This window comes from Helobdella robusta (genome assembly GCF_000326865.2).
Source record: "Helobdella robusta unplaced genomic scaffold HELROscaffold_38, whole genome shotgun sequence".
In the NCBI taxonomy this organism is placed as follows: domain Eukaryota; kingdom Metazoa; phylum Annelida; class Clitellata; order Rhynchobdellida; family Glossiphoniidae; genus Helobdella; species Helobdella robusta.
Genome location: NW_008704829.1, coordinates 1,675,834 through 1,698,218, shown reverse-complemented (window position 1 = coordinate 1,698,218; position 22,385 = coordinate 1,675,834). Strand labels below are relative to the sequence as shown.

The 22,385-nt window shown below is 33.8% G+C and overlaps 5 protein-coding genes across 5 annotated transcripts; 1 reads left to right on the top strand and 4 right to left on the bottom strand.

Annotated features, from left to right (window-relative positions):
- Window positions 1-180: 180 nt before the first annotated feature.
- HELRODRAFT_84013 (hypothetical protein) lies at window positions 181-621 on the bottom strand (the record flags this gene model as incomplete). The annotated part of the gene is made up of 3 exons (XM_009023803.1): window positions 181-257; window positions 330-456; window positions 538-621. Coding segments are annotated over 3 exons (288 nt in total), but the record flags the coding sequence as incomplete, so codon positions are not given.
- An 8,051-nt stretch (window positions 622-8,672) lies between these two features.
- HELRODRAFT_84003 (hypothetical protein) lies at window positions 8,673-11,350 on the top strand (the record flags this gene model as incomplete). Its single annotated transcript, XM_009023802.1, has 7 exons — window positions 8,673-8,816; window positions 8,969-9,069; window positions 10,190-10,308; window positions 10,552-10,603; window positions 10,760-10,852; window positions 10,957-11,066; window positions 11,184-11,350. Coding segments are annotated over 7 exons (786 nt in total), but the record flags the coding sequence as incomplete, so codon positions are not given.
- A 2,449-nt stretch (window positions 11,351-13,799) lies between these two features.
- On the bottom strand, window positions 13,800-16,302 carry HELRODRAFT_113615 (hypothetical protein). Its single transcript, XM_009023965.1, has 7 exons — window positions 16,172-16,302; window positions 15,465-15,651; window positions 15,250-15,315; window positions 15,039-15,116; window positions 14,798-14,867; window positions 14,447-14,528; window positions 13,800-14,207 (listed from the first exon to the last, which is right to left on the bottom strand). The coding sequence occupies exons 1-7, from the start codon at window positions 16,225-16,227 to the stop codon at window positions 14,072-14,074; spliced, it is 675 nt and encodes a 224-aa protein (XP_009022213.1). The 5' UTR covers window positions 16,228-16,302; the 3' UTR covers window positions 13,800-14,071.
- A 335-nt stretch (window positions 16,303-16,637) lies between these two features.
- Window positions 16,638-16,895, bottom strand: HELRODRAFT_83777 (hypothetical protein; the record flags this gene model as incomplete). Its single annotated transcript, XM_009023772.1, has 1 exon — window positions 16,638-16,895. A coding segment is annotated over one exon (258 nt), but the record flags the coding sequence as incomplete, so codon positions are not given.
- Window positions 16,896-18,372: 1,477 nt separating this feature from the next.
- Window positions 18,373-19,902, bottom strand: HELRODRAFT_157461 (hypothetical protein; the record flags this gene model as incomplete). Its single annotated transcript, XM_009023964.1, has 4 exons — window positions 18,373-18,404; window positions 19,149-19,266; window positions 19,382-19,649; window positions 19,802-19,902. The coding sequence occupies 4 exons, from the start codon at window positions 19,900-19,902 to the stop codon at window positions 18,373-18,375; spliced, it is 519 nt and encodes a 172-aa protein (XP_009022212.1).
- Between the last annotated feature and the right edge of the window lie 2,483 nt (window positions 19,903-22,385).

The window sequence follows — 22,385 nt, the reverse complement described above, 5'->3', positions numbered from 1 at the left end:
GTAAGAATTACAAATAAAGATACTCATGAAAAAAATTTTATTTTTATAAATTTTACTGTTTGTTACAAGTTATCATGTTAACTTTAAGAAACAAACAAGTTTTATATTGAAATATGAACTAAAAAATATATTTGTATATATTTGCGCATAAAATGTCAGTTGATTTTAAAAGCTGGGTTGCTATCTTCTTTTGAAAGGATCAAACAATTTAGGATCTGTTACATATTTAGGATCTTTCATTTCATAAGGCATGTAACCTAAAATAAAAAATTTTTTTTATTTCCTTTATTTTTCCTTTATCGTTTCCTTAATTTTGACATGTTCCTAACCAAAGTATCTGCTTCGTTTGATGACCTTGGCAATCCTTTTCTGCATGAAAAGGCACAAGCCAGTGATACCTCGGTCATATATGCGGCCAGTGTGCGGCGATGTGAACTGGCTCAACAATCTCACATTCTGTGTGAGAGATTTGAAAATTTATCAAATTAAATAACTTAGATTTTATAATGGCATGTTGTATTGAAATATTTTAATAACCTTGTAGTCAAGTGGTATGTCGTGTTTGCATAAAATGCATCTTTCAGCAGGCTTCAGGAATGGGTTTTCCATGCTGACAACAGGCTACAAGAGCAGAATAACAAATTAATTATTTAATAATGAATTAATATTAATTTGTTTCATAAATTAGATTGAATGAAGAAACAGTATGGAGAGGAAAATATGAATGACTGACCACTAATGCAAACAAAAATTAAAGCACCATATCATCAAGAACATCTTCAGACAGCCTCCTTGCTTCACTTCCATCTTCACATTTCTTCATCTCTTTCAATTTCTCATTCTTATACTTGTCAACTACTTCTTTGTGTAATATAATCGAAGTCTTTTCATAAACATTTCGCTTCTGAACTGTACATTTTTGTTTATTAACTTTTTTAAGTTAAAAATTTAATTTGAAATTAAAAATGCTAAATGATATTAACCATCCTAATCATATCCAACTTAATGACATTTTCAAATGTTCTACATATAAAAAGCATAGCTTTTACCACTTAACAGTAAGATGCATACTGCATGCATCCTATAAGTTCAATTACGAGATGTCACACAGGCCAGGATGTTTATGGGTTCGAACTGGATCAATGCAGTATAGTTTGATAAATAAAATATGATAATCGATTTTGATATGATAAGAGTCAGTAAATAGTGACATTGAGACTGAGCTGATAGTTATAAAATTATTTATATAGTATAAATTTTATTATATTATATAGTATATAAATTATTTATTTATAGTAATAAATAATACTAGCTACTAATACTAGTACAACCAGTAAAGTAAGTCTTCAAAATTATATCAATTTCTACCTGTGATAAAATTTAAAAAAATATTCTTCGTTACAATTTTATTACTGAACATTTCAAGACAACTTTCAGTAAAAAGCTAACAAACGTTTAAAAACATTCAGTTTTGAGCTATTTCAGAAAATTAAAAAGTTTATTAAATTATTTTTATAAATAAAAAATAATTTTAAGTTTGAAATGATATATAATATAAATTTTGGGTTGGTTAGTGTCAGAGTTAGGATAAGGAGCTTTAGTTTTGAACAAACGTTTGTCGACTTAAGAACGAAGGTAATGCTCGAGACAGTTCGAACTCAGCGACGGTGAAGCATATGTAAAAGGCAGATTATGAAAAAACCGATTAAATAAAAAATATTTAAAGGTTTCATGAAATGAAAACTTATTAATTATTGATCCTTATTTATAACATTCTAACTGTATTGAAATTAAAAAATGTGCCAAACAAAAAAAAAGTTATTGAACTCCATTATCAAACCGTTTTATTATTACATCAATGATAACGAGAAAGTTAAAAAATTGCCAAAATTCCATTTATGTGTGCATTTCAAAAATACATAAACATTCTAATAGAAAATTTCACCTTCTAAAATATCATATAAAACAAAACTGTCTCCAGTTTTTTGCACACGCCAAAATATTGGATTGAACCCGTCACCTATACATATATAAATTTGAAAATTGCCAAAAATCCATTTATGTGCGCATTTCAAAAATATTAATTTATAATACCTCCAATAAGCCATTGTGTTTCACCGGACAAAAGCAATTTTTATATTCAAATTAACCAAAATAATTAATTACATTGTTTTAAACCTAATAAGTCAAATAAATATTTCATATTGCTTGTTCGTTAAAACTCATCATATATATATATATATATATATATATATATATATATATATATATATATATATATATATATATATAGAGGTGAGATCCAAAGCAGTCAAATAGCGACATAATCTCTATAGTGAAATCATCATGAGAAAGATTATAAGATCATCCGGGAATATCCATTGGATGTGTAAATATAAAATAAACAATATAAGATATGCTGATGATACAGCTCTTTTAGCAGATTCAATAGAAAAATTGCAAACAATTGTTTCCAAATTGTTTTTTGAAAGTGAAAAGAAAGGCTTGCAAATTAACATCAACAAAACAGAGTGCGTGATTATCAGTAAAAGCAAAACCACCCCGATCTGCTCCAAAATCATTAATGGTGAACAGGTGAAACAAGTCAACAGCTTCCATTATCTCGAAAGTCTGTTTAGCTAAGGTTGTAAATATGATGTGGATATCAAAAGAAGGATAGCTATAGCGAAAGATGCTTATTTTAAAATTAAAAACATTCTCGCCAACAGTAAAATCAGAATATCAACAAAATTGAACAGTAAGGGTGTTACATTTTTTCTGTGCTAACTTACGGCTCTGAGTTCTGAACAATTTCTAAAGAAATGGAAAAAGATTAATGCTGCTGAGATGTGGTCTTTGAAAAGGGTTGGGAAAAGGGTTATGAAAATTATTTGGACTTTAAATGAGGATGTATTAAAACAGTCCGGTTATGAAAAGAGGAAATCACTACAGATAAGTCGACGGGGGCCCGACCCCATCTCAATAGCCTTTTTAAATGTTTTTAACACGTCTTTTTTAAAAGATATGCAATATAATATTTAATCACGTATTTTTTGAAATACGGAGTAAAATAGAACGTTACTCATCGCATCGAGATGTTGTTTAATAATGAGAAAAAAAACTTTGAACACACCCTTTGAAAATGTCTATCATGGCGGAATCGATGTTTTGCTAGCGTTGTGGTGGCATGGTCTTTTTAGGTGCTAATTTAAGAATCTAAATTAGTTTTAGCTGACATTTAAAACTTAGCTAGACATTTTTCTTTAAAATTAGGTAAACAAATATTTGCCAAAATTTAAAAAATTAAGTAAATTTCGCAGAACTCTGATTCGTTTCTTCTTGTCATCTGTCACTGTCATCATATCTGTCTGTTGATCTGCTGCTGCATCTCCAACGGAAATCTTATTAAGATAAAATTGATAATAAAAAATTATTTTTCGTTCTGATTTGAAATTTGATGACGCACACCCGGAAAGAGATTGTAACCAGGGAAAGTTCATTTGATTTGATTAAATATTCTCATTGATTTCCCATATTTTAAGAAATGAGTGCAAGTAGTTGTAAGAAGCTGTTGGAGGCATCTGTTACTGATGCTTGCGACAGCTCCTCTGTCTCTACCACCACCACCACCACTGATAATAGTAATCAAGTTAAAGTTCTTAAAAGTGAAGAAGTGACACCAAGCATTGAAAGTGCAGATAAACCGACAGTTAGTAACGAATCCCCTGACAAAAGTTCAAATGTTGTGATTCCAAAGATTTTTGATAACAAAAATTTTGTTGAAGCTCCACTTCCTAACAAAAATCCTTGGACAGGCAAACAAATAATTAGTCAAAGCAAAGCTCAAGGTAATAACGATAAGGTGAAGACTACTACTAATTTATCTTTGGACTCCAAACAGCAAACTCGTAGGAGACTTTTTACTTATTTTAACGTTTTTGTTCTATTTATTAGATAGAGAATTTTTAATTTATTTTATCTTGTAAAATAATTATAATTTTTTTTTCTGTAATTACTTTTGCTTTAATCTAGAAATGGCCAAGCCATTGAAACATTGCAGAAAATATACTAAACCAAATTCCGAAAGCAAGGTAATTTCAAAATAATTCTTATTCTGTTTAAAATGTTGTTACCCAAAGCAAAATGTTTAATAAGTTAGTTATATGGCAATATGTTAAAAATTGTAAAAACAGCTTGAAGACTCAAGTAATTGGCCTGTGTTGCACAAGGGTGAACATGTTGTAAGTTATGTCTAACTTTATTATATTGAAATACTAATATTTTGCTTATTAAATACAATTTTATTACATTTTTTCTCATTTATAAGCCTTTGTTGTGTTTTTAAAATGTGTACTGGTTTAAAAAGGTTGAAAACTAAATGTTTATTTAAAATGAAATTGAAATTAAGACTAACAGAAAGAGTCAGGTGAAGGAAAAGCCACTGAATCAAGAAGAGGAGAAGCACTGCAATGAGATTGAAGACCCAGTAGCACCATCCACTAATCTAGCTTCAATTGAGTCAGGTGGAGATGATTCTGCTAAGGAAAATAAGGAAAATGTGAATGGCTCAGGAGATGTTGACAATAAGTTTTCTCTTAAAAAGAAAGGTTATTTTTTTTAAATTTTTTTCTGTGTATATTTCTTTTTTATTCATAAAGCTTCTAATTAGTTTTTCTATTTTCTTTTTATTAATTTATTCATTCATTAATCTATTCAGTCATTTTATTCACTCTTATGTTCATTCAGGATCAAAACCAAGATGGGTTCCCATGCCAATAGAAATGACAAGAGGAGGAAGAAGAAGGAATAACGTAGCTGGATCTTCTCGAAATAAGAAATCATGGTCTGGTAGTGGCCACTCGCAATCAGATGATCGTAGGAGGACCCAGCCCAACAGCAATCAGAATGCTGCTGTTGTTGATGATCATCATAATGACGATACTCGAAGCCACTGCAGAGTTGAACGAGTCAACAGAGGTGGCATCATGAAGAGAAGACTGACAACCAATAGCAACAAAGGGGGAAGTAGGTCAATGACCCGATTCAAGAAACCGACCAATGAGGAAGAAGCTGACTCTCAGGATCGGAGCAAGTCAGGTAGCGAACGTGCCTTCTTTGTTGGTGGGGATGAAAAGAGATGATGATTTTAATGATAGTGAAAATATATGGTGATGGTGATGATGATGGTGTTATCATGATGATTAATAATTATAACATGACAAAAAATAAGATGTGGTGTTGCATTTTTTTTGGAAGGAGCCAGTTTGTCAAACAGAAGACGTAACCAAAGATCAAACAGACGAAATCGATGGAGGATGAGAGGTTTTTATGCAAATCCTGAGCAAACGGCTTTCCAAGGTCCTTTCTTATACTACACCTCTTCTTTTTTTTCACATTATTATTATTATAATAATAATAATTATTAGTTCTTGCCATAATTATTGAGAGAGAGTGCATTTAGGAGTTTGATCATCTTATTTTATGAACTGATGCAATTATATACCTTGTTCAGCTGATCGTGTTGGATTGCTTGATTTTGCTGATGCTAGTTGATATTTGTGCAGATATGATGGTGACTGGTGGTGCTATTCCTATGTTCGGTACTGTTTACTTCAACCAAGCCGACAATACTGTGAAGAAGCAAATGTTAGTTTGTGTGTTTGTGTTCTTGCATGCGTATCTATGTTCAATGTCATTATGATAACCACACTGGACCATTCTCTACAGAGAATATTACTTTAGTGATGAAAATTTGGAGAAAGATTTCTTTCTTCGAAGGAAGATGGATAGGAATGGATGGATTGCCATTTCTCTCATTCTTTCATTCCCTCGAGTGCAAGCCTACTCAATGGACGATGCTACAATTATTCAAGTTTGTATCATCATTCTCATATCTTTAAGTTGTTATTTGTGTTGCAGTGGTTATTATTGTTGTTGATGTTGTTGTTGGCGGGGTCGATGATGTTTTTGATATGTGCTGTTGTGAATGTTGTTTCATCCTGACAGGTCATGGAGAATAGCAAAGTCGTTGAGATATCAGAAGATAAGTTGAGCATGAGGTCATTAGATAGACCGGAAAGATGGCCGATCGTTGGTACTGCTCCTAGCTCTTTTTCAAATTTAAAAGTTGATGTGCCCGAATTTGTCCCAAAGATTAAGTTAGGCGTAGAAGGTAAGTGGGAGGAGTTTTAATTGGTTGGTTGGTTGGCTGGCTGGCTGGTTCGAATGTTATTGTTTTGTGTTGCAGCTTTCTATTCATTCACCGTTTTTTTTTAATTGTATCATTAATGTATGCAGGCAGCTCGAATGAACCAGCCAGGGAGAAGAGATTGGAGACGAACAGAACGAACAGTGAAAGAGTCGATGATGGAGTTGGACATCCTCAAACAGCAAGAACAACATCAACAAATGCTTCTTCCCATTCTTATGATCATCAAGAACATCAAGATGAAAATGAAGGGAAAGAACGACCAAATCAGCAGCATGATAATGTTGACGAGGATGAGCATCTTGGCAAACAACCTCACCATTGTGGTCGTGATGAACATTTCCAAAACGAGTTTGACTACATCCTTCCTGTCTTGTCATCAAGCGCCCCCAGAACAGAGGCCGGATGGTCAGAGGTCGTGAAGAAAAGGTCTGCTGAGAAACCAAAGACCGTAAAAATTAAGGAGGAAAGAAAAGTTTGTTGTGTCAATCATCATTTTGATGATAACTATACTGATGTTGTTTGTGATGATGATAACATAAAAGAAAAATTTTGTTGAACCATTGAAAGGTGAGACTGGAGGACCCAGTTGAATTGGATTTCAAGTTTGATGAGGAACTTGATGAAGATAACTTTGCTACGTCTGGAAGGAGGAACACGTTTTCTGATCCGTGGTGGGTGTTGTCTCAAGCGTGTACGCAAGAAGGCATGCATTCCCCAGCTATCGAATATAATGTGCAAATACAATACGTTACAAATAATAAATTCTATAATAAATTTTGGATATAATTAATAACGTAGTTGATCTTTTTCTGCTTACAAAGGGGTTATTCGAAGTCAGACATAAATATACATGCTATGTTTACAGTATAGACATGAACTCGCAACCATCCAAAGCATAGACTTGCAATCATTCAAAGCACCAACTAATTAATTGAACAATCAACAATAATTAATTATACACGTATCAACCGCCATTGCAAAGCGTGCAGCTTGTCATTCTTCACTATCAGTTTGGAATACACGAACATGTCACCTTAGAGCCTGTATTTCACTGGCTACTTTAAAAAACACCGAAAACTCATTTCTTCAGAATTTGTCGTAGTTGCTAATAATATTCAAACAACATTATACCTATTTTTATATTGCTCTTTACGCTAATTATTTAAAATCGTTAAAAACAGTTAAGAAATAGTCATTAACTTTAAAAAGTAGTTTACTACAGTGGTCAACTACTTTTTGTGAGTAGTTAACTCATCATTGGTAGATAGTGATGATGATAATGATCGTAAGGACCGAGATAACTTGTTTTTGACAAATATAAATTTTTTCATCTTCAAATTTTCAAGATCGTTCATCAGAAATTTGTTTGTACACTTCAATATCTCAATGATTCACCTCCAATTCACCATTTACAAACAGGTCTGACGAGGATGATGATGAGGGGGACGAGATAGATGACACGTTCGTGAACAAGTTGTTGATTGTAACTCAGACACCACCGGCCGTTCGTAAGCATCCAGGCGGAGACAGGACAGGCGATTTCTTGCCTCGATCCAAGATGACTGCAGAGAATGCAAAGATCATAAATGAGGGACTCGTAACTTTTGAGCAAGAACAACTGCATGATAATTTTAAGGTTACTGGCTGATTCTTTTGTTTTTTTGTGCTTTCATTTCCTCTTTTTATTTAATTACTCTTCTGTTTATCTATTTGATTGTTTAACTGATTGTTTATTTCTAGGCAATCTAGTTAATAAGATAAATTACTTATTTAACATCAGGCAAGTCTCTTCCAACAGCACAAAACTCTGCAGATATTGCAAAAAGAAGATTTTGATATATTGACACGAACAGCTAACAAAACTGCAGCTGCTGGCAGCAGTGGCAGCAGCTGTAGTAGCAGTACAAATAATGCTGTTGCTGGTAATGGTGGTCATTTGGTTGCTCACGACAGCAAAAAAATTCGACCACCATCTCCTCCATCTTACAACTCCGGTTCAAAAAATTTGTTGTCTTTAATTGTTGAAATATTTTTTAACATTGTTTACGTTATGTATCTTTTTGTTTCATAGAATCTTTGATGGTATGGTTTGTTTTCCACATTTTAAAGGAGTTCAATTGAATTGCCTGCAATAGTTTCGTTTAATAGGATTAGTTTAGCTAACTTAATAAAATCCACTCATGGTTTGTTTTCTGCGAGTGACATTGAATGCAACTACGAATGCATGACTGGCGCAAATCCGTTATCTTTTTGCGCTCCAGTTCATTCATTCATCCATCCATCCATTCAGATTCACTCATCCATCTAGCTTTAAATTGAATCCTCATCTTATTCTGTCCACAAATTTTCAGAGAATTTTCCAGAAAACCTCAAAACTCCTGCAAAGCCGACGACATCAAGACAAATTTCAATAGGATTTCCGTCAACACACGCGTCCTTGGCATCATCGACGGCCAATGAAATTGCTCGATCGTTGCCGACAGAAATCCCCATACTTCCTGTTCCTGGCAACCCACCGAGGACACCAAAGACACCAAAGAGAGTGAACAATGATGATCCGAGGTTCTATCCCGTTGTGAAAGAAGCTGTCAAAGCTGATCTACAGGTGGTGATGATTGCGATTACGATGACGATGATTGTAGTGATGATGATTGTAAATTAAATTTATTTAATTCATAATTTTATTGTTATTTTGAATTTTACTTCATGTGCTTTGATTTAATATTTATTACGATTGAATCGGGTTGGGGTGGTCAGACACCGAGGAAGAAGAAGACCCGCCACAGTGAGAACCCACCCGTCGAGGGCCACGTCGGATGGGTCGTCGACTACAAACTCAAGAATGAAAGGAGTCATACGTCTGTTCTCTTTTCTTTCTTTTGCCAATTCACTATCATTTTCATTATCATCATCATCATCACTTTGATCATCATCACTATCGTCATCATTATCATCACTATCATCATCATTGTCCTGCTATCAAGAAATCAGCCAATCATGGTCGTATCTGCAGCGAGGATGCTTGTGGATAGATGTGAAGATTTTATTAACATGATGACGAATAATGATAATATGATAGTTCAAAAATGTGGCAGTGATGGTTCAAGCGGATGACGATGATGATGTCTTCAGACACACAGTAACAAAGACACTCAAAACCTATATAAGCAAACACATAAAACATGATCCGTATTGAACTCTGATGACGACAAATGATTGTCAAAAAATAACTTTTTATTAGAGATGAGAATCGAACCGAACTCGAATCCTACCTCCGACCGAACCCGAACTTTAAAACTGCCGATTACAAACTGAACCGAACGAACCTTACCAATGTTAAACGAACTGAATCGATATTTTGCAATGCATGTTTTGTTATTCTCGCATTTCTATAACGAATTGTGCGCGTTGCTTACCTTGCTTAAACTTTTCATAACGAGCAACCTCACATAACAATCCATGAAATTAATGTTAAAATACAGCCGTGTTCTATACCATTTAGTTTTTTGATGCGGCTATATAAGTCAACCGAACCCGAACTTTAGGTCTGCCCGAACCGAGCCCGAACTTCAAGGGGAAGGTTCGATTCCCATCTCTACTTTTTATGTTAGAATTTATCTATGCAAAAAATGAATAAACATTTTGTTTATGAACTGAACAAACTTGACGATGAACTGAAATTTGTTACACGAAAAATTGAAAATTTCAACTGCGTGTTGAACAATGCCTATTGCCTACAATGCTTTTTATTTAAAAACGGTTGTAACATGGCTTTGGCTAATGAGTTACTTGATGACTTGGACACGGCCATCATCTCTTCTACCTATTTTTTCTTTTGGAAGCAAATAAAATGTTTCGTATCGTATTATTACATAATAATAACGATAATGATGATGATGAGGAGGAGGAGGAGAAGGATGGCATTTAAGTAGAAACCTATGAAAGCTATAAATTAATTTCAATGCATGCCGTCTATAGAGTTTCAGAAAGCTTGTCAGTGGCGAGTGTAACGTTGGAACACCCATCCCACGAGCTACTGAAGGACAACAACTTCATCTGGCACAAGTACAATTCTTACCGAGCCAACTGCCTCAAGGGTTCGAGAAACTTTTCCTGTTCTTAAATATTTCAAACATTTATTATTAATAATGAGTTCAGTGGCTGGTCGAGGTTTCTGGTTGTAAATTTCTTTGCCTTGTGATATAAATACGTATTCTTGTTCTGCATAGATTATTTTGATAGAATTTGTTCTTTTCTTTATCTGACGGTGTTATGGTTAGAATGGAGAGAGGGTTTTGTGTAGTCTGAAGCGTGTTAACTCATTTCATTTGTACGAATAGATCGTCGGAAAGTTGGGATCGGGCAGTCCACAGAAATGAACACTCTTTTCAGGTTACCAGAGATATCTCAAATTATTTCTTATTCGAAGTTTTTAAATTTGATAAGTAAAGTGTGAGTGGATTGAATGAGAGGAGTGTCTATTGGTTATTAAAACACAAATACGAATGACGTAGTCAGCAACTGGTTGATAACTGATGATGCCAACAGGTTTTGGTCATTTTTTCTTCGTCACCACTTTCACCAAAAGATGTACGAGGAGTTCAGGCAACTTGCCATTGAGGATGCCAATGAAGGGTTCAGGTTGGTGTCAAAGTTGGTGATGCTGCTGCTGTTGATGATTTCGGTGATGATGGTGTTGGTGTTAATGTTGTTATAGCTACTACATACTTGTTGCTTGCATGCAGATATGGCTTGGAATGTCTCTTTCGGTTCTATAGTTATGGTTTGGAGAAAAGATTTCGACCTGACTTGTTTGAGCACTTCCAAGAGGAGACAATCAGCGATTATCAAAATGGTTCGTTCATCCATTCGTTCATTCTTTTTCTTATTCATTCATTTACTTCCATGTTTATTTGTTCTAATATTCAGTTGATATTTAATTTCAATTCTTTGGTTGTCAACGTTCGTCTAGGCCAGTTATATGGCCTGGAGAAGTTCTGGGCTTTCCTCAAATATTCAAGGAAGCATGTGCTGGTCGATGGCAGGTTGAAGGGTTGGCTCAGCAAGTATCAGAGACTGGAGGATTTCAGAGTTGAGGTGCTTTCTTCATCTTTCTTCCTTCACTCATTCTCTAATTAATTAATTTATCAATTAATTAATTAGTTTATTTGTTCGTACACGCGGGTTTGATAATTAAGGTTATTCTAACCGATGGCTAGCACGCTCACACACACACACACACAAACATCTCACCACCACCAGCCCCCTCTCGGTTCGGGGCCAGGCTTCCATCACAGCAGTCAAATGCAGCCTCATTTTTACTCGAACATGCCCCCTATGAATTATATGACCAGAGTCAGACAGGACTCGGAAAGGTTTATTTGTTCATTCATTCGTTCGTTTATTCATTCGCTCGTTCGCTCATTCATTTGTTCATTTTTGTGGTTCATTTTGTTTTTTAAAGAAAATTTTAAAAATATAAAATACACGTAAGTTTTTTCAGTAAACGAATTTTGTGACAAACATCATTGCCGTTCAGATCAGATTCATCAAAGAATAGAAGTGGCGACCAACATCACCAACAACATCAGATGCGAAGCTCTGCAAATGTCAGACCACACAGTGCCCGAGTTAAAGAGGCACAAAGACCACAACAAAAACAACAACATCAACAACAGAGGCAGCCAAAGAAACAACAACATCAGAAACAAACTAATGATGAAACAACAAATTATAAAAATAATGACAACATCAGCTCCTCAAAATATGATCATAAATCTTCTGGTGGGACTCTACCACCCAGATCGTCCAATGCTACAGCTGCTGTCACCACCACAACCACCACCAGCAGTAGTAGCGGCACTTCTATTGCAGACGCCTCAGAAAAAAATGTTGAAACTGTGAAGATGGAACTGCTAGTGGAGAGGAAGCCCAAGTTTCAACTGGCTGAGTTGGAAAAGAAAAATTGAGTGTATGAACCAATGAACGTATGAATGAATGCCCAAAAGATTGATGCTAGCAAATAATTAAATGATAGATAAAGAGTGAATGAATGAATGAATGAATGAATGAATGAATAAATGGATGGAAATGGATGGATGGATGATTGATTGATTGATTGATTGATTGATTGAATGAATGAATGAATGATTGTTTAATCACAACTTATTATTAATCAATCGTTTTTAATGGCATTGCAGCAGTGAATGTTCTGTTTTTTTTTCTTTTAATCTTCACGAATGGAGTTTAAAGGTATAATTTAATGATTAATCAGTTAAGTGAAGTAATTAATTTTTGAAAAGTTGAAATATTTATTATGTTATTTACAATTGAAATTGTTTTTTAACGTCCTTGCGTGATGTGTCTGGCAGCCACGTCATCAACCTGCGATGATTGTCTCAATGGGATGGCACGATCAACTAATCTACAGCAGTTGAATCCAAATAAAAACTCACCAGGGAAGTATTAGATAGATCACACATGTCCCTCACTTGTTTCTTGGATTTGAAGTGTTTGTAGATGATTATTATCAAATGATAGCTTGTCGGGGTGTTATTTAGCGAACGATAAATAGTTTGTAATTTCGACATTAACTTAAAAATTAATCAGTGCCTTTCAAAATTAAGTTCAGAGAGAATCAAGCAAGTCGTGTGGACTGATTCATTTATTTATTCATCCATCTTACATTGTAGCGTTTGATTCATGCTTTGCAAATTTGTCGGCAAATTTTTCGTCCGTTCACCCACTTTCACTCAATCTATTCATCCAATTTTTATTTTTTTAATCCGTTTATTTGATTATAAAGTTTTTAAATGGTTCAATTTGGTTTCTCTCGTTTGCCGTCAGCATTTTATGTAATCTTTAAACAACCTCTCCGCTGGAATAAACAAATTTTTGAAAATTTAAACTACATTTTTACATTTTTGGCTGTGAAGTTTGCGTCTCTGAATTCAATCCATTAACGATGAGCTGATTGTAAACGCTAAAATTAAATTTCAAGTCTCATGCTAATTAATTTTCAAAAAATGTCATGCTTTGTTAAAAGTTAAAGGAGACAAGAAGATATCTTACTTGCATCAAATATCTTGTGCAGGTACGATGTTCAAGTTGGTTGGATCTCGTTCCATCCACCGAACGACGTATCTTTGTGAATACGCTCGTACTGCATCCGTATCATCTCTCTTATTAACGAATCATCACGAGGCATACGTGCTACATACATCATAGCTGCTAACGCGTGATAGAATTTTGTGCGACTGTTGTCATTCAACGTACAAAATTATGATGTTATTAGTATCTTACCTGTTTTCTTCATATACTTATTCGGTTATTCAAGTATTTTCATTTGTCTCGTTCATGTAACATTAGGAACGATGGACACTTCACACTAAATTATAACATTTAAAAGATTATTTGATTGAGCGTAACATCGCGTATTTATGTTTATAACAGATTTAATGTTGAAGTCGGCTATATATATATATATATATAGTTTTAAAAACATTTTTTTGTCTTAGAGTTCAGCTCACAGTTTGATTGAATATGTCGCTATTAATAAATACTTAATATGAAAAATTGATTAAACGAGTTAGTGTTCTTGTACCAAACGACTTTTTCAATTTTATTTCTTGATAGCACGTGATTCAAATTTTTAAAAACATGCAACCGAATTTGAAACTGATGAAAATGATGATATTGTCATTACATCATCATTTTTACGTCATTATCGCATCAAAATCATCACCAACACTACAAATGTTCAGAAAAAGAAACTGATTTTTCATTCTTTCCCGATTCACTCACAGACTTGCACACAAACAAAAACACACACACACAACTAAATTTCTTTGTTTAAATTTTTTACAGGGCCACTTTGATGTTTCGATCTCTCAGTTTTTGGATGTAGTCTTCGAACATTTGCTGGCCTGTTGGGTCGGGAGGGTAGTAGTGGAGTGGCGGTCGACCTTCTCTCAAGCGCACAAAAAAATGTGAATACCTGTTTTTAGTATGTTATATTCAATTGTTCATTTAATTGAAAATTTATTTTTGTGCCCTACTCTTATCATCTTGTTCATAGTTTAAGAAGATTCTCGTTTTGCAGTTGACCAATCAACCTATCATCATCCATCCATCCATCAACTGATCAATTCATTTTCAACGAGCTAACGTGGGCAACATTTTAAGAGCAAATAAATAACAAGATGATATGAGCGATGAAGACCTCCGCCGACTGACCTGTACTCGATGACTCCGGGTTTTCGACGGGCATGCTTCCGCATCCCCTTCACTGTTTTTGCCTTCCCAACGAATGCCGTCTCTGATGGATGTTATTTGTTTATACATAAGCCGTCTTCACATGAATATTTTTTTAAGCAGCATAATTTTAAATGTTATAAATATTTGTTTCTATAAAAAAAACTCATTAACTCCTTCTGGAATGAGTAAAATATAAAAATATAATCTTAGCAAGATGAAATGAAACGCTGCAGGGTAATCAAAACTGATGACTACTTTCGTCGTAGAGTGATGCTGATAGTGTATTCGCTGTTAATTAATTTTATAAATAAAGATCAAGAGCCAACCAACCGATCCATAAGTTTGATTTATATTCAACATTGTGGTCTCTCACAGCTAGTTCTTGAGCTTCCAACAATATCTTAAATAATGTGGTGTTACAATAACTGCATTGTGAATGATATCTAGTTAAACGAAAGAGTGATGACGGTTGGTTGTAAGAGCAATCAAAATGTTGAAAGAAGACATGAATGAGTGAGTAAGTGGATGAACAAATGAATGAAAAGAAGAAGAGATAGAAAGAGATGAAGACCTCATTAACAATGGCAGCTCCCTTCCTCTCATAGAAAGACAGTTGCTTCACAGCCTCGTCTATTGACATGCCTCTAATCTAAATTGAACATTTGTATCATTTATAATCTGTGTCAATTTAAAACAATATTTAAAAAATAAATGAAATTTTTATTATAAATGGTGTCAAATTAAACTCTTTTTGAAGAAAGTTAATCTTCTTTATTGTTTACCATATGTGCAATGTACCACAACTTCTTTTGAGAGTATTTTATATTTGACCTTTGGTGCACTACCTCCTGCAGTTTTTCATTTTTTGACATTTAGACAGTAAAATAAAAATACAACATATTCACGTATTAATATATTTTAATAAAGTAAAGATTTTGTTTATGTTTGAAAATTTTATTGAATAAATTAACTAAAATACTTCAAAATGAAAACATACAGCAGGCCTATGGGGTTCATTAGGAGACAGAGGTGGGTACACAACATCATTGTATTTCAGCCAAATTTTTGGTTCCCCATGCACCTTGTATGACTTCTCCAAGGTGGTGCTTGTATGTAGCCATCTTGTGAAGACTGGAGGACATAGACGGGTTTCCAGATAATTGTTTATAATAGGCACATTTAACCTGTCATTTTAAAGTTTTTACTGTAAGGTATAAGATTTACTGAGTCTAATACTCTAATCAATGACATACTAATTCACTATGGGCTATGCCATGCTCTGGTAAGGCATGGCATTTGTATTGCAATTAGTTTTTTTTTTCAAATAGCTAATAAAAATAAATGTTAATAACATTTAATAGGGTTCACATGTTTGTTTCCTAAAACATTTGGTCCCTATTTGTTTGGATGGTTGGTTTTTAATTAGTTTGACGATTGCCTCTACAAACCTTACTAAACTGAAGAATAGAGAAAAAATACTGTCCTTCTCCATACTTACAGCTTGCAACCATAATCTACAATGGCGTTTAGACTGCCCTAAAAGCGGTTGGTCCTCAATTTAATCTTCAAATATAGAGAATGTCACTTACGTCTAGCTTAAAAGCCTAAAATAAAATTTTTAATTAAATCGATTTTTTGATGAAATTTTGACTAAAAAAACGATCAGAAATATTTTTTGTTTTAAAAGAAAAAATTAATAAATACTTTAACTTGCTGATCGAAGGATAAGAATTTCGTACAAATGCCTTTAAAAAATTCATAACTTTATTTTAATTATTTTAAGTTTGCCAAAATTATTTTGCAAATTTTACAATATGAACGTAAATTCACTTTTACTACCATTTAAATGTTTCCGACGGAGGACGACCAAAACTATTAAAAATTTAACCATAAATTTAACCTGTAAATTCACTTTTACACGTTTACCACTAACGTTGATATCTAAAATAAAAGGATCTTTATAGGTACCTGCTTGGAGCATATAAATTTCTCACTAAATTCGTCGATCTCAACTAAATTAACGTACATCTTACCAGTTTAGAAATTTACATTTTGACGTTTTTAAGTTTCAAATCAATGCAATTCTTGAAACATAATTTTATTGTACCGCCACTAATAAAAAGAGGTAAATTACAGCATTAAAAAATTAAATATACATTTTCTGGAAGCATTATTTTTTATAAAAGTTTTTCCTAGCTATCTCATCTTTTTCTTTTAACCCTGGTATCCTGTCATACAAAGATAATTTCAGATCTTCATCCCAGTCATTTTCTTCCCTAAGAAAGCCAAAATAAATGAGGAATATTGCAACACTGAAAGTGATGATGAGAGGCTGGTACCAGGGACTTGATCTTTTCTGTTTCACTAGAAATGTGTCAAATGAACTGTAAGAATGAGCTTTGCTGGAACTAAATTTAATAGGTTCATTATTTTCAGAGATTTTGTTGCTGCTGTTTCTTGTAGGTCCTAACCACAAGGACCTGCATTTACAAAATAATTTATATTATATATTTAAGTTTTAAAATATCCATACACATGCAGATTTTTCCATTATTTAATTATTATATAAAAAAATAATAAGTTTTAAAATATCCATACACATGCAGATTTTTCCATTATTTAATTATTATATAAAAAAATAATACAAAAAAGACACCTTATGTAACTTATGTAGCAAAATTCAATTTTCTTGACCAAAACTATTAAAAATTTAACCATAGGACAAGCCTACTATAAAATAAATGTACATGACATGATGATATTGTTTTTTTATATATGTTATACTTATAATAATTATAACTAGTTAATTTAATTAAAAGTTAATTTAAAATTATAAATACTTCTTCTTACTCTTGCCTGTTATTATGATGCTATCAACTTCATTATTTTCAAACAAACAAACAAACAAACCTTAGAAGAAAGGAATTGGCTATTGCAGGAGAGCCTAAAAACTTCCTGCCTGGACACGGTCCCGTCCCTATTCTTATTAATAATGCAGCAGACATGTTAAGTCAATTTTTGATTGGAAACAAAGAAATAAGTAATAGCAAAATGTAAAAATAGTAAAGAATTAAACAAAAAATTATATCAGAAGGTTTCCAAATGCAAATAAAAGAAGAATTGAAACACCAGTGACTAAGATTAGCTAGGTCTAACAACTTTGATAACTGCTCGTAAAATTATGGAAAACTAATGAATTCTAAAATGCCTAACATAAACGTCCATATACATCTGTATATATGATCACATAAATATATATAAATATATGAATATACATCGCATAATTCTTTTTGTTTCATTCTATACTGTTTCGTTATAGATATGATTATAGATATGATATATTGTCATTACATATATATTGATTTTAGAACGTGTTTTTGTGTTAGTACAAATTCCGTAACTACCCTATATGTAGTTGCTATTTTTTATTTAACATCTCTAGACTTTTTCAAGTTTGAATGAGATTCTGAACCCTGATTTTTAAAATATATTTTGCTTCGTCAGCACTTTTTCCACTCTTTCGTGTAGAATATTTCATGGATTTATTTTTAACTCTTCTGAAGTAATGATAAAAAATCTTTTTCATAAACTGCCTAAATTTATACTTCCTCTGGAACTATTAACTTTCTCTATCTCTGGTTGCTGGCGAAATTCAGAATCGGTTTGACAAGGCCCAGTTATTTGTTAATGAACTTTACGAAATTGATGCATTCGTTGAAATTTGAACAACTTATATACTGATTTTTTATTAAAACAATCACAATAATTACAATTTTTTAGGTTTTATGCAACACTGCACCCAAATTTTATTTTCGATTAAAAGATCTCACACAATATCGATGATGATGAAAAAATATTTAATGAAGATAAACTTAAAAATATTTAAATAATAATTACGTAAGTAGTTATACGAGAATTAAAGTCCCTATATCTTTGACTTGAAACATATAAATACGAAATATCCACATTAATATAATAATTTAAGAGTAATAAGGTTCGTTTAATAAATTTTATTTATCAGGACGTTTCACCTGCAAATGATTATAAAAAGTTTATTTTTTAAAGAATTTTTTTATAATGTATGTAACAAAAAAAGTCATCATTTAGAACTATAAGCAGATGTAATAAAAACGAAGGGACTGCTTACAATTATCGATAACAAATTTTTAAACAGGAATAACGTACATACTTGTAAAACTCTTCATTTAGTCTGAATCTGGATTAAAAATTAAATCATTATCACATGTTTAATAACAAACTATATTAAATTTTTACGAATTTAATTTTGGTAACAAGATGTTTAAATTGCAAAATGAATTTGAGAATGATTACTGACATGTGTGACTTTCTCTTTCGATTCTTGAAGTGATTGTTATCCCTCCTGCGCCTCCACCCTGAAGCCATTAAAATTACTATTCGTTTATTTGGAAGAATGCATCCCACGTTAAAATTTATCGCCAAAATTGTTAATATTATATTATCAACTGATCAATTTAACAGAAGAGAGATATTTGAATAATAATAATCGAGTGCTACGATAAGAAATGAAGTTGAAAACGTACCATTCCGTGAGTGGTGTGTGAGGATAGCGAAGAAGTTTTGTGGGGTCCACCAACGGCCACAACTCCACCGGATGCAGCAGCTCCTGGAGCTCCGCCTCTCGCCACGGACGTTGAGCTACGAGACTTGGCTCTCATCTTGGACACTGCATTCTCGGCTTGTTCTGCTCGCTCTTCAGATTCTTCCAAGTCATGTTGCACTTTTCTGTATTTAGCCAGGTTAACAGCAGCAATTTCTTCCTGTAAAACAAAAATAAAAAAGTTTTATGATGAAATTTGTTCTCGAAACGTTTTATTCAACAATTTTGCAGCAAGGTCGGAAAGTGAAAGAGTTAAGTAAAAATGATATACTCACAGCTTCTTCAATTTGTCTCTTGTATGTTTTGATCTTCTGTTGTAAGGCATCAATTTCGCTGACGTATCTTTCGTGAGCTTTGTGGTCTTCTTCAGCCTGAACTGCCAATTCTTTCAATCGTCTGTCTTGTTTCCTCAAGTTCTTATCTGATTCTGAGTATCTTCTCTGTTCATTTTCAAGCTCAACTTCCAATTCACGCACTCTCTGTTCCAGTTTTTGAATTGTCTTCTTACCTCCTTTAAGAGCGTTGGCTTCGGCTTCGTCCAATCTTTATTTATTTATAGTTTAAATTTTATGATACTTCAAAAATATCTACAACTAAAACTAATTTTTAATACTTAGAATTTAAAATTTTAGGACACAAATGATCACTGAGCAACTATTTCGTCAACATCATGGATGAATGTTATTTGTCCTTACCTAGCTTGGAGTTCTTTGACTTGAGATTCCAAAGCTTTTCTTAATTTTTCAATTTGGCTAGAGTGGTCTTGTTCGTTTTTGAGGTCGTCAGCTAACTTCATGGCTTCAGCGGCTGATCGTTTTGCGGCATCCTCTGCTGATCTCAATTCGTTTTGGGCGTCGTCAAGATCGGCCTTGAAATTTATATTTAAATTCATTCAAATATTGTACGTTTCAACTAAATAGAACATTATTATCATGTGTTGAATGATGCGGGAAATATTTATTTTATAATAACAAGGACGCGTTATTCGAAGAGCTATCAAGTTGAATTCTCATTATTCACGTACAAATTAATTCACTAACACTGATGGCTTGAATGTCGTTGTCGAGCTTCCTCTTCTGAGAAGCGATTGAAGACATCTGAGCAGAAATTTCTGAAACTCTGTCTGAAGCGTCATGCAATTCATTCTCAGCTGCTTTCCTCGCCCTCTCTGCCTGTTCCAATTGAGTTTTCAGTTCTTCATATTCGCCAGCCAACACTAATGATTTTCTTTCAGCGGCCATGAATTGTTCCTTGATATCTTCGCGGTTCCTCTGCTCAGATTCAAGGGCTTCTTGCAGTTCGCGAATTTGTTGTTGATACTTTTTGAGGTTCTTTTCAGCATCAGCACGACCTCTGTTGGCTCCGTCGACGGCAACTTCCAACTCGTTAATATCTTGCTCCAACTTCTTCTTGCTTCTTAACGCTTCGGCCTTGCCTCTTGCTTCGGCTTCCAAACTGGCTTGCATGGATTCCAAGGCTCGTTGGTGGTTTTTACTAAAATTTTATTTTGATTTAGTAAAAAGTGATTGTTAGTAATTTTGAACATCGAATACAAAATGAATTTCGAAAGAACATTCGCGTTTATCGGTTGCTAATTGAAATTTTAATATTTTTGGATTTATTAGAAAGTGATTGTTAGTAATTTTGAACAGCGAATAAAAAAAGAATTTTGAACAAGGAATCGTATTTACCGAGTGCTGTCGAATTCTTCTTCTTTTTCAGCCAGTCTCCTGTCAATGTCTTGTTTAACTGAAGCCAATTCAAGTTGAGCTCTGGCTACTTTGGCTTCTTCCTGTTCAAGAGCACTTTCAGCTTCTTCCAGAGCAGCTTGCAGCTCCTCCTTCTCCAACTCCAAACGCCTTCTTGCCTTATCCATCTCATGTACATTTTTCCCTCCCTCGCCAAGCTGCTCAGTCAGATCGTGGATTTCATCTGGAAAATTTAAAAAAGCGGTTATTCATTTTGTGTTATTGGATTAATTAAAAAATTACACAAACGATACCTAACGAATGCTCATGTTAAAAATATAAAAAAATATTTTAACATTTCAAATTAAACTTTAATAATATCAATATTTAAAAAAATTATTTTAAACCAGTCAGGTTCTTGTTTTCTCTCCTGACAGCCTCAGTCGTTTCGCTGGCTTCCTCCAGTTGAGCTTTCAAGCGGTACACGTCGGCAGCAACAGTTCTCTGGTCTTTCTGTGACTTTTCAAGTTCTGCTTGCAATTCGGCTACTTTCTTTTTCCATTCATCAACAACCTTGTCGAACGATTTCTGTCTCTTTTCAGCTTGGCTTGCGACTGAGGAACACTGTTCATAATAATTTTGTAACGGTACATTCAACGTGAAATTATACTCAACGATATTAGCATAGTTCAATTTCTAAGAAAAAAAACGCTTACTCTTTCTAATTCAATTGTGACATCTTCGAGTTCAGCTCTCATCCTCTGGTTGGCCTTTTCAAGACTGGCGACTTTCTGTTGAGCAGTCTCAAGTTGACCTTCAGCATCAGCAACCTTGGCGTTGAGTTTTCTTTTGAGTTCTTCCAACTCTTCTCTGCCGGCACCTCCCTCGCCACTTTCGCATTTTTGTTTCCATGACTGAGCCTCTTGTTGAGCTTTCTGGATGAGACGCTGAGAATCAGAACGAGCGCCTTGTTCCTCTTCTAGTTGTTCTCTCAATTGCTCAAGATCGGCCTAAATGTTGTTAAACATCAGCTTTATAATTGTCAAAATCATTTAAAATATAAATGTTACTATGAGGATAATATTAATTTTAAATGTTTATTAACGAATGCGCCAAATCCTTCAACGATTAAATCATTCACCAAGTTACCTGCAAGTTGCGGACTTCGCTTTGTGCTTTGACTCTCAAGCGATTTTCTTCCTCCATGCCTCCTTTAGCTTCCTCAAGAGATTTCGCCAACATCTGTTTAGCTTTAGCCAGTTGACTCAACTGGCTTTCAGCTTCTTCCAATTTTTTCAAAAGATCGGTGCTTTCAGCTGAGGCTTTTGCTTTCTGGGCATTGAGCTCTTGTGCTTCGCGAAGGGCTTGTTCTAATTTCATGTTCAGCTCACTGACCTGGGCTTCCAATTGTTTGCCAATTTTGTCTGAGTTGCTGCGTCCCTTGTTTACGTGGTCAAGTTGAGATCTCAAATCATCAACTTCAGATTTCAATGCTTGTTTCTCTTTTTCTACTTTTTGTTTGTTTTTTTGAGCGTGGTCCAATTGTTCGGCCAACTCGCTGACAGCATCTTGCTGCTTCTTGCGTGCGGCC